The 12430-nt window shown below is 41.8% G+C and overlaps 1 protein-coding gene across 2 annotated transcripts in view; it reads right to left on the bottom strand.

The window, feature by feature from the left end:
* The window catches only part of DNAH9 (dynein axonemal heavy chain 9), a 209550-nt gene that overhangs the window by 59961 nt on the left and 137159 nt on the right, over nt 1–12430 (bottom strand). For both annotated transcript variants that reach the window (XM_069798868.1, XM_069798867.1), the window contains 2 exons: nt 9943–10113; nt 6763–6885 (listed from right to left, as the gene is read on the bottom strand). In XM_069798868.1, the coding sequence (XP_069654969.1) occupies nt 6763–6885; nt 9943–10113 (294 nt within the window). The remainder of the gene's footprint in view (nt 1–6762; nt 6886–9942; nt 10114–12430) is intronic.

The raw sequence follows: 12430 nt of genomic DNA, 5'->3' as shown, positions 1-12430 counted from the left end.
CATTTCTGTAGAGGCATCCAGAAAAACTCAATTTCCACTCTGCAATCAAACCAACAAAGTATGTCTTTAAATATTTGATGTGATCAAAATCTCTGCTGTATTTCAGATAAACATCAGATCGTTAGCCAGCGGGTTAAAAAAGAAAAGGAAAAAAAAAGGTAAAACGTTCTCAGGTAGTATTTCTGTGAGACATTGGGAACATTCCTCTGGGACTTAAGTGCTGGTAAGGACAAATAAATGTCCTTAGGAAACTTCTAGATGACAGCAGATCAATGCACATCGAAGTGTCATAATCAATGTTTTCTATCAAAGATGCACTAAAAGGCTGTACATCTGAAGAACTGAGTTAATGGAAGATATTTAATTAAGACTATGATTTTCTGGCATAATAATAATTCTGAATGCACATGGAAAGCTGTGAGCTGAAAGCCTTTCATATCTGACCATCCTGATCAAAGGACCTTGCTTATGCACAAAGAGCACAATGTAGGCAGCAGATTGTGTCACAATGAATCTTTGACAAGAATGAAAAATTTCAGTGTCTAGAAAGTACAAAAAGTGAAAGTTGGAAGAGAGATTTCTGTTCTTTTGTCAGAAAAATCCAGTTTTCTTAAATGTTAAATATATGATTTGGTATTTTATCTCAAAAGCCACACACACAATCTTATCATCTGCATTCTGCAAAATTATAAATATGGAGTTAATATACTACTTTGTCTACTGCTGTTCTCCTCCTCGAAAGCTGAATTCAGTATTTAGAGCTCATTATTCAACATCACATTTATTAAACAATGCCCTTTCAGTAGCGTTTTCATATCTACATAATGAAAATTCTTCCCCTTCAGAAAAAGATGAGGGAAATGATTTGGATGAAGAAGTAATCCAAGTCGGCCAGGTGTATTCTTGCTGTATATTAACTAGCTTCACTTATCCTATGGGACACATCTGCATTCAGCAATGAAGAGGCGCTGCAGAAAATATCACAAAGAAAATCAGACTTGGGAAATGCGTATCTGTGCAAAGGAGATCCAGAGCTGCCTGCATCCAGCCTGTGGGAACAGGCTGCCGTGGTGAGAGCCAGATGCATACGCGGTTAATCAGGGACTGCAGTTCTGCAGGAGGCACACAGTGAGCCAACATGGACACAGCTCCCCAGGAAGGGCACAGCATGGAGGGAGTTGGAGCATGGGAGAATTTCACAGCAGAGATCACTGGGGTCACAGGAAAATCCATTCACCCAACCTTCAGCTAGTCTCAGTGGCCTGACAACAACCCTCACCCTCTGAAACAGGCTGGGTTTGGCCAAGGCAACCATGAAAATGAAGACCATAAGGGCAACCACTGGCTTTATTAGTAGTGGTGAAGCTCAAGGAGAGCCCAGGTTGATGGTGGGTATGTTCCTATGATCTTTCCTAGGTAAATACAAACTGCTCTGCAGAACCCCTAAGAAACACAAGCATGGTCTTTTGGCACTGGGCACGGAACAGAAGATGCATAACTATGCCTTGTGTGAGGCTTTACCTAAGCTAATAAGCCCTACTGATGGGCAGATTGTATTAGCTCAGGTCTAAAACCACGCTCATGCATCTATAAAGCTGTTCCAAAGCAAGGTTGTCTCAGACTATGGGGAGAAGGAGTTTCTATCTGCCTGTCTCAAACCCCAGCATACTTACGCAGTGAGGAGAAGACACATATACTTTTTTCTTGCCTGCTGATCTGCTCCTGAATCTGTGGCTACAGAAGAGGTCCAGGCACAAGCTCACCACGAGCCACACAGTTTGCTAGTACCTTGCTGGCTCACATTTGACTTTGGTGAACTCGCTTGCTCTCAGGAAATGCCTGGACACAGCCCAGAGCGTAGGACACTCCAGGGACTACCCACAGTAAAAAACATATGAGGTCTTCCTTGTCTGGGAGGTGAGGGGAATTCCACTGTATGGATTCAGGTGCTGCCAGGGCCAGAAAACAACTGCTGGCCCATTTTACTTGTTATTCTAGACATAGTCTGGAAGACCCAACAACCATAAAACCCAATGATGTCATTTCTATATCCATGCTCAGAGCAGAACCGTGACATGAGCTGTCTGTCCTAGCTCTGTGGATAACCGAAGAACAGCTCAACAAGCAGACTGGGCTTTACAAAGGGTTGAAGGGACCACAGTGCATCAATTCAGAGAAAACTCACTGCCCATCTAGGTATCAACACCTTCATCTTATGATACTGGAGACCTTCCAGTGAAGGAAAGAAAAAAATAATTGGGGAAAAATCCTACAGAGGACAATCTCTACACTGATTCTATGTTAAGTTCAGTCACACAACAAGAATATCAAAATGGCCATTTGCACATGGCCTGATGTCCTGTGCAGTTCAAGTAGTAGCATCATTGTACCTTTGTGGTCCAAGGTGCGTCCACACATTTATTGGTAAGGTAACCAACAGCCAAGTCGGGAGAAATGGACAGCCTTGCATGCACACAAAAAACTTCTTCAGAAGTACCAACAGAAATAAAAACTTTCAAGCTAGGTACTGGGAACACAGAGGGTGAGGAAAGTATAACATACTATGTAATAAAGGAAATTGAAAAAAGACAGAAAACCTCATTACAAGTGAAAGAATACTTTTGACTTCTCAAGAGATCACTGTTAAGTACCTGCAAAAGACAGGCCTTAGAACTGAAACAACCAACTCTATTGAACACCAGAGCCAGGGACTCAGCAAAGGCACTACTTTCATTAAATGATACAATTTTCTCCCCTTCCTGCTCTTAACTAACCCTTCAATGACCCAGAGGCAGTATTTGCACTGAGGCTAATGGCTGTGTCCTTTGCTAACATCTCCCCTTGCTCCAGAGCTAACTAATGTGCCTCCACAGGGGCTCCACAGGTACTACTTTTTCTCCCATATAGGCTGACTGATGAATAGAATCAAGTTAAGCTCAGAGCAGTTTTTCTCGACCTGTACTTAATTTGAATTCAATTCCTGTTTCAGGCTTAAAGAAGCACTAAAAAGCCTGAAACTTCCCTATTTTTTCCATGTCTATCAGCAGATCTAATAAAAGATATTACCCTTCCCTACAAACTATGCCCTTCTGGACAGGTATGTGGGTTTCTTCACTCAGTGGTAAATATTGAGCTACCCTGGCACACAGGTTACAGCAAAAAGCTCTGTGAAACTTTTTATTGAACTTGAAAGAAGCTGGAAGACTAAATCATAAACACGTGTCAGATGCTCCAGCATCATGAGCTGAAAACAGCTGCACAACTGCAAAGGACTAATAGCCTATATCTACTATTAATGTCTCAATGAAACAATAACAATCTAACTGTTAATCAAACAATAACAATAAATAATAAGCCAAATCACACAAAGCTGATTGCATGCCCAGAGTCCTCAACATTTAATGAGGTTTCCTTTGAAGTTAATGGGCCCAAAATGGGAGGCACAGAATGGGCCACAAATATCAATATTGATTTCTTTTGGCACTACTGTCTTGGCCTGAAACCCCTGGCAAGAGAAGCACTTTGGGCAGGAGCATTTTCAATGTTTCTGTGAAAAATTAGCAGAATGCTAAATTCCATTTCAAATTTGAAATATGAATCTGAAATGTACTTTGCTCAAGCTTTGTTGAAGAAACAATTTATTACAGCACTTAATCTTCCTGATGAAAGAAAAAGAGATTTTAGCCTGCTAATAAGCTGTGTAGAAGCCATGACTAATTAACCTAATTATAGCAGTCTGTGACAAAATGTGATTGTACTAAAACCATGCCTCAAGTAACTGGAGTTGCCAAAAACTCAAAGACTAATAAACCAACACACATTAATAGAACATAAACACTAATAAAGTTGACGCCAGCCATATTATTTATAGCAAAATCAATACTACAATCATCACAAAAGAGAATCTGAAAAGTATTCAGTATCTGATAATATAGAATTCACTATCTGAAAATCCTGAAATACATAAAATTAACACAGATTATTGGCCAGTGACTGCAACTCTTCAAGATGTGCGGTTCATGGGGACAGTGGATGCACGCTGAGGCTGAAGACACCTGATGCATGGAGCACACTTGAATACATCTACATTCTGCCACCTCACAGCTCAGCAAAAGGCTAGATGCAGAGAAGCATTTCTTGGCATCACATAGTTTCCATCTCAACCACAAACCCCCAGACACTCACTGGGAGAGAGGAAGCTGATTGGGAAGGGCTCATCTCAAAGAGAAGCAGTTATTGCAAAGCAGCTTCAGGTGACAGTCCCCTCTCAATTCCTGCCTACCTCAGGATAAGTCTCCAGCTACTCCACGCACACAATGACTACATGATAGATACCCAACACTGCATCACTTTTGGATGGCCGAGGGATGATGGAGTGCAGGCTGCTGGTAGGGATGAAGCTGGGGCACATAGCTGATGGAAGGGGTGAAGACCTTGTTCAATGATGCCACTGACAGGGTTTGAGCTCTGATGAGTATAAGTTCCTTACTGCTGGTCTCAAAGCGGGCTCTGACACAGTATGCTATGTACTTTGACACTCTATGCAGAGAAATGCCTGTTCTCCTGAATAAGTCAAATAGTGATGCAAGAATAAAGCCTGAAGAATGAATGACTGGGAGTTGATGTTCCTTCTGGTGTTTATGACCCTGAGCTGGCAACTGTACCAACTTCATCACAGCAGTGAGGCAGTTGCAACAATCATGATGAAGCACACAGGGAACATGAAAGGCCATTTCACCCACACGGAATGGAACTGGCCAGCACAGAAGGGATTATCTCCCAAAGAAAACTCACTGCAAAGTTAGAAGATGTCTGCTTGGAGAATGTACCACCTGCAGGCAGGACTAGCAAAGGCATCCTTGGCCACTACAAGAGTAATATGTTTCCCAAGATGCATAAAAGGATCTCCAAAATGAGAGTCAGAGCCTGAAACCTCTGAAACCTATAGTGGAAGGAAGTTCACTTTCCAAAGGAAACTTAGAGGACTGAAGCAGAAAGAAGCTTTGTGGTGCAGAATGCTTCCAAACAGTGAAGAATGCCAACCCAGAAGGACTCCAGGAGAACTGAAATGCACCATTCACCCTATATATCCCCATGCTGAACATGGGCAGGGACAGAGCAGAGTTGAGAAAGCCTAAGATTTCAAGCAGTAATTTGTATGTACATCTACAATGTATACAGACTGCACAGCCCAAAGACAAAATATGCTGTTGCAAAACATGTATTTCATAGGCTTCATGGCTGAGTTCCCCTGATTACGTGTGTTGACCCTAAGTGTCCATTTAATTTGTCTTCAAAGGAGAAGCAAAAATAAAACTGCTGCTGTCTAACAGCAAAACACCACCACTGAACAAAAGATGATTAAAGAGAGGGTGTAGAATTTTTTTTTAATTCCTCCATTATTATGGAAATATGCCTTTTAGAGGATGAACAGGGCTAGTTTAGTGAGAAGTTCCAAGCTTATTTTATGGCTGAAAATGGAATTATGACATTTGCAACATGAGCTCTGTCATGTGGGCAGAGGCCCCATCCTCACAGCCAGTGAAGAGACAGAGATGATAACTCCTGGTCAGGGCAGACACATCTGGCATGAATTGTTCCATGCTACCATTTAAAATTGCTATGGGTGACCTGGGTTAGAAACTTTATTTGACTTTTGAACTGCATTCTGCAACTTAGAGCTCTAACTCTGTGTTACCTTAAAAGACAGCGTTTGCCAAGTGAAACACAGCCTAGCATGTGCTTGCCTAGAAAGGCATGTGGTACCATAAGCCAGGGCTCCTGCAAAACTCTGGAAAGCCCCACAAAACAATACATACAGGAAAAGAATATCAGAGATGACTTGGGCCTGGATGAAGATATTTTATCTGGTCATCCTCCAGGAAACAGATACATTCTCTGTGCAGCATGGTGGAAGAGAGAGAAAGGGAAAACCCAATGCCCCAGGTGAAAATTTGAGAACTATCCCAATGAAACCAGGATGTCTTCACTCCCTACTTTACAGTACCAGAGAAATGTCCCACAAAGGCAGCATGTTATAAATGAAACTGATTCTTAAATCACAGCAGGTGCCAGAGACTGATCAGAAGCCACAATAAAACAAAAGATACAATCTCAGATCCAACAAGGTGTGAATGAGCATGCCTAACTTGAAGAACATTATGACCCCTTCCAGAAAACAAATCACACCCTGCTGAGTCAGGTTCAAATCCAGCACAATTCACATTTCTTGACAAATAGGAGCAAAGATGGGATAACTCGCATCCCTTTGGGATGTTCTTCCTCACCTCTCACTCCAAACACATAGCAGCTGTAAGACCTTCTTATTGCCATGCCAGTATTTTTATGAAGGTCTGTCAGCTGTCACTACTCTGTCCTCAGCACACCCCTGCAGATGGTCATATCTACCTTGAATTCCCACCTCTTCCCAAATACAGTGAAGATCTCCATGTCCTTTACAATCTATAATGACAAAAAACAGAGGATATTCTCATTCCTGTCTTATACAGAGAGAAGCCTAAATTTCAGAGGGAAAAATCACCTTCTTGGGGACACACAGATCATCAGGGGTACAGTCATGAAAAGCCCACAAAGTCAGTCTTTTACCTACAGAACTCTCCATTTCTCTGGCATTTTTGTGCTACTTCTCTTGTATGGTCAGAACTTTGTTCACCAAATGCTATAAGGACCAACCTGAAGCTTGCTGAAAGGAAAAAGGAGATAAGGGATGCTGATTTCACACGGTTCAAATGAAGCAGATACCTTGATTCCTCCCCAGGAGTGATTAGACAGGAACTCCACAGGGCTTGTGACTCTGGTCTGTGCTGGGTATCTTAGTAGGAAATCCAGTTCTACTGTGTTGATTTCTTTACTCATCAGAAGTATCTGTAATTCCAAACAAACAAAATATCCTTGAGCAGTCAGGATACAGAGCAGCAATATACTCTAGCAGATTAATTATTCAACTCATGTAGCTGCCAAATGTGTGGCTAAAAAATACAGAGTGCCCCATTTTGGAGGGGTGTGATGAAACATACCATGTAGGTGCTTTGGGTCTCCCGAAAGGAGGACCAAGAATGAGTACGGAGATTGGCAACATAAGAGGACCAAAGTTTCGGAAAACTACGTAGCAAGGGCTGTGATCCAGGTTCATAGATAACACACTAAGGAGAAGTCCTTGCCAGCAAAGACACAGGCTGCAGGGCATGCTGCAGGTCCCTGTGCTTGGTATCTGCAGCTAGAGAACAGATAACTTTCTTGAAAGGAACCAGAGCATGCAACCCTAGGTGTGGAACAATTGCTGGAGGTGACTTACTGATATGTCCCCCTCTTAAGGGAAGGTAAACCTCTAGGGTGGAATGTGGTGGACACACACAGAATCTGTTCCATAATAATTCCCTAAGCAACATAACCTGCAACCTTAGATGTTAGCAACACCAGGGAAGCTTGGTATGCGGACTCTGAGAAACAACACGGAGGGTGGAGCGGAGTGGAGACACCGTGGCCAGGCTCTGTGATATCACTGCAGGGATGGGGAACTGGAACCATACGAACAAGAATGGAAGGTCCCTGCATTGAATCCACTGAAATAAGGAGGTAAAATAATGGGTTTTCTGTCAACCTACTGCCCTACTTCTGATTTATATCATAAGTGCCCCATTCTGGAGTACTGACACGGACCTTTGCTCATTATAATCTCATTATAATACCAAAACACACCTCCATCCTAAAAGCTACGCACCTCAAAGGTGTGACGACCCCTCACTGAGCATGTGCTCTGAATTTTCTCTAGCATATACCTTTAAAAGTAAAGCAAGGAGATTTTACACCAATCATAATAAAGGTATGACTAGAGTCACTCAAGCTCCACTTAAAAATAAAATAGTATAAAAGGACTTAAGAGAGGAGGAATGTCAGGGGAGATACCACCATAGACAAGTCGGGAGGACATCACTGACTTCTGGGATCAGTTGATGGGCTGAATCTCTTTTCCCTGTCATAGGGATGCCTACTGGTTACGATTCAAACACTTGGTTATACTGAATGCTTCCCTGGGAAACTTAGAAATCCCTATAGACTTTTTCCATAATGTAGTGTGCTTGTAGTCGACTGTATTATTATTTGCACGTGCTTTGCAGACAGTGTACTTATCACTGGCAAGCCAAAAGAACCTGTACTCCTGTTGCTTTAATAAACTGTACTGTTCATTAAAATCTAGCCATGATAGTTCATTGAACATGACCAAACTCCTTAAGTCTGGCCATTCTAGTTCGTTGAACGTGACTAAATTGAAAGTACAGTGCACTATTAGTGCATCCGTAATCCTGATAGTTCAATACATTGAACATGACCGGACTTATAGTGCTGAATTGGGCATCACTCAGAATGTAAGCCTAGCCACCCCCAGCTCCTCTGATATCTGAGGACAAGCTGGAATGCAAGGGGGTTTATTTTCTGCCAAACTTCATTACGCTTTAACGCAACAGTAGGGCTTGCTACCAAGATCTTGTCCATCTCTAATCATCTTGTTCAATTTTGAAAGTAAGTGGAGACATACTGAGAGTGTTTTGGAAAACAAACAAACAAAAACCCCACACAAAACCATTATGGTACGTGCACCAAGAGAATAAGCAGGTCCCTGAGGTCTCAAACACTGAAGAGCACCTGGGCCATTCAGCTATTACCAATGTTTTTACCATCAGTGGTGATTTTCAGGAATACATGGAGTAAAACTGCCAGAGCAATGTTCAAGTTAATTCTGGAAAGCCATACATGCTCATGAGCCCAGCTGGAGCCACTGCTCCAAGTGCACTGCCAGACTTCTGAAATCTCAGAGACAAATTCCAAAACCCTGAACACCAATTCTGGGTGGAAAAAGAACAGTGCTGGAGTGCTGAGTTTGTCATTTCCTTGTCACAGATTATCTAGACTGCATCTCATTATTGCCTACTGGGCAGTGGCATCTGAAGTGTGCCTGGCATCTCTTCCACCAATGATGGTAACGAGGTACTCAATTCAAGAGCCAACTGCTTTTTCATATGGCAGAATCCTGTGCCTCATCACTCAACTGCCTCCACACACTGAAATTTTGGATGATGGTTTTCCTGACAGTTTAAAGTGACCCACTAACTATTTTTAATGCTCAGTGTAGTTACAAGCACAATATGTGCTATTTAAATACTTTATATATTAGAAAATGTAGGTATCTTTTGGGTCAGAATTAAGGCTGACATTGCACAATATAAGCTGACTTTTTAAACACAGACAATTTTTTAATGCAATATATTGATAGAGTCCATTTTATGTATATATATGTGAGTATATATATATATACTTACTTTCCCTTTTACACATAGTATTTTGTTATGTAAAATTAAAAAAATCATGGCAATCACTGGACAAGGTTAACTAGACCTGCACAATATTTCAGCAGTTCAAACTTGGTTCATATCTGCATTCTACATGTCAGGGCATTTACACAGTCATTCACTGCACAAACTTAATAACAACTTTGCAACATCATGCCAAGCACTATTTATTGATTGAATTTTATTTCAGCATAGGGATATACAAAGGTCTCCTTGCTCAGATTGTAGACTAAAATTATACTAACGTACTACACAAAAGATAGCAGCTATGTAGCAAGCATTTCTGTTGGATAAAACCAATAAGCCTTCAAGACCAGCTTGCTTTGCCCTTTTTTTCAGGTCCTGCAAGCAGGTATTACTCCCAACCATTTGTCAGCATAATGCAAATCAAACACAGCATCTGTGACTGTTATCAGCAAGAGACGCAGAGAAGAAATCAGTTCCCCAGCCCTTGTATTTGCTGCTCTGATGCTGAAGGCCACAGCTGTGACAGTTTGAGCTTTCTCTGCATGCCAATATCTTTGCCTGTAAAATCAATCATTGCATACAAATTGCATGAAATGGTGATGTTTACCTGGAAGGTAACTTGAGCGGTGTAGGTCAATTTATCACACTCAAACAGCCCCCGGGTTGTGTACTGGAACAGGGAGAAGGTAATGCTGTCGATGAGATTCAGCACGCGCACTGCGAGGCTCTCATCTGGAGGTGCCCTCTCAATGGCTTTCTGAAACACGATGCTGAACGCCTAGGTGGGGAGACACAGAAGGACACCAGTGGTTTCTAGATGCCTTTTACATGCTCCTGCGTATCACCTGAAGCGTTGCAATAAGTGAAGCCAACTCAGATACTGTATCTGTGGGGCCACAAACAAAGCATTCCCATCTGCCCAGCAGCGTGGCCCACCAGCTCCAGGAGGCGGGGGACCACATCTAGAGACCAGACACTGTGTCTGCCTTTAGCTGCTTTTTCAAGAACATACAGCCGGGCAATGATGACATTCCCTGTGACACTGCACTCTCTTGGGCTTGAGAAAGTAGTGCAGACACAGGCTGACTGAATTAAGACACAATGGATATAGGAAACATTTCTCTGACCACATGTGCTCTCTCATAGGGATTACACGGTCCACTTTCTCTGCAAATGTTGAGCCAAAAGACAGTGGTATTCCCAGAGGAAAGCATACCTCCCATTTCACAAATGTTTCAACTTAGAAAAAAGCAATCCCCCTAAATACAAAAAAAGGTCCCGTGAGTATTTTACCCTCCAGATTCAGCAAAGGACTAGACGAGAAGGGCAGGTAGGACTCTGCCTTGTGGAAGTGGGATTAACCAATCAGTAAAGTCCCCATGGGGATGAGTGCATGAATCGAGAATGACTCTCATGTAAGATACTAAGGATTCCTGTAACATTTCTGATCTAAATGAAAAAAAGACAAAAAACTTTCAGAGCCATCCAAAGAAAATCCATTAGCAAATTATCAAATGCAACTGGAAAAAAGAAAAAGAAAAAAAAAAGCCTAAGTCCTGATTAGCAATGCAAAGGCTCCATACACCGGGACCCAACTAATAGGAAATAACCAGGCCAATACAAATTAATAGCACCAACTGGACAAGGCATGACTGTGTTGGCAGCATTATTTTTAAGGTTCTACAAAGGAAGAATGATGTCTCAACAAATTAAAGTAACATTGATACCTACTGCATTATTAAATAATTGCAGAATGCATTTTCCTGCTTAACATTTCTTTAAATTGTGTTAAAACATGCTGCAGAGTAGCATATAAATCTTGTGTGCTCTAATTTATAATGGGCTTCTAGCTGTGTGGTAAGTATTTTAAAATCTCTGTGCATCTTTACACAATGTTTTATGATCTGTCATCAAAATTTATTAGATAAAAACATTTCATCCAATAATTTCCTATGTATTTATACACATTGCTAGTGTTAACTGGAAAACATAAACCAAACAAAATACAGAAGACATAGATTAAAGGTGAAACCTCGGAAACTCCTGTATCTATTATGTATGTGTAAGGAATGAATCTTTCAAAGGGCACCCTTGTACAAAAGATATTCTGTACATGTTCCTGGTAAAATTATTTCAACATATGAGTTGTAGATATCAAAAAGAAAAGCTTCTTTGTGGATGAGGCTCAAAATATTGTATTTTCTTTTCAGTTACTTTTTCCAGGTCACTTGTCAAGGTACGAAATAATTTGGAAGAAGTTCTAGACTAGGATGCCATCTCATTTAACCCTCCATCCCTCAAAATACCTTTGTCCTGTGATAAAAAAGTCTTCCATTTATTAAAACATTAAAACCCAAACTCTTTGATAAATACCCTGAAAGGCCCTTGGGTGTCTACTGGCCAGACCTATTGAGACTACTCTGCCAAGGCAAGGGACTGTCTGTACTTTCATTTTTACTGCAGCAGGTCCTTAGCAGCTGCTCAGGGACCCAGACTTCCCAGCGTCAAGGGCAGCACATGCAGAGCACACAAAGAGGAGACCCCTGCCTAAGCAGCTTCAAAGATAGAGGGGACCACTTCCTACCAGTCGAGAAACAGAAAACAACTGATCAAGTGATGCCCAAACATCAAGCAAAAACGTGAACTATGAATTCACTACTGGTCATATATTTTGTTCTAAAGATCTAGCTCCCATTGTGGCAAGTGGAGTCTCAGTCTATTCACACCTGCCATAAAGAGAAGCACTGGTGTCTCAAAGATAGTCAAGAAACTTGGAAAACACAGCCATGCTGACTCCCACAAAAGCTACTGGCTTCCCACGGGGCTCTGCTGCCACGTGGCAAGTGGGATGGTTCAGCCCCATCACTATCAGTAGTAATAATTATATTGAAATCACCTGTCACACTGAAAATGTTCTCCCAGTGTTCTGGTGAGAACAGCTCCTGGTGGGAATGTTCTCCAAAGGAGGGACATCACTCCTAGTTCTGCATGTAACATGTCCATGTACTACAGAGCTACACTTGCTATGCAGGGAAGGGTAGTCTATTTAGACAAGACAGAAAAGTAGCAAGGCCTTTGGAGCACAGACCCTTTGG

This window comes from Haliaeetus albicilla, chromosome 12 (assembly GCF_947461875.1).
Source record: "Haliaeetus albicilla chromosome 12, bHalAlb1.1, whole genome shotgun sequence".
NCBI classification, from domain to species: domain Eukaryota; kingdom Metazoa; phylum Chordata; class Aves; order Accipitriformes; family Accipitridae; genus Haliaeetus; species Haliaeetus albicilla.
The sequence above is the reverse complement of the archived record's forward strand: the minus strand, read 5'-3'. Positions and strand labels throughout refer to the sequence as shown.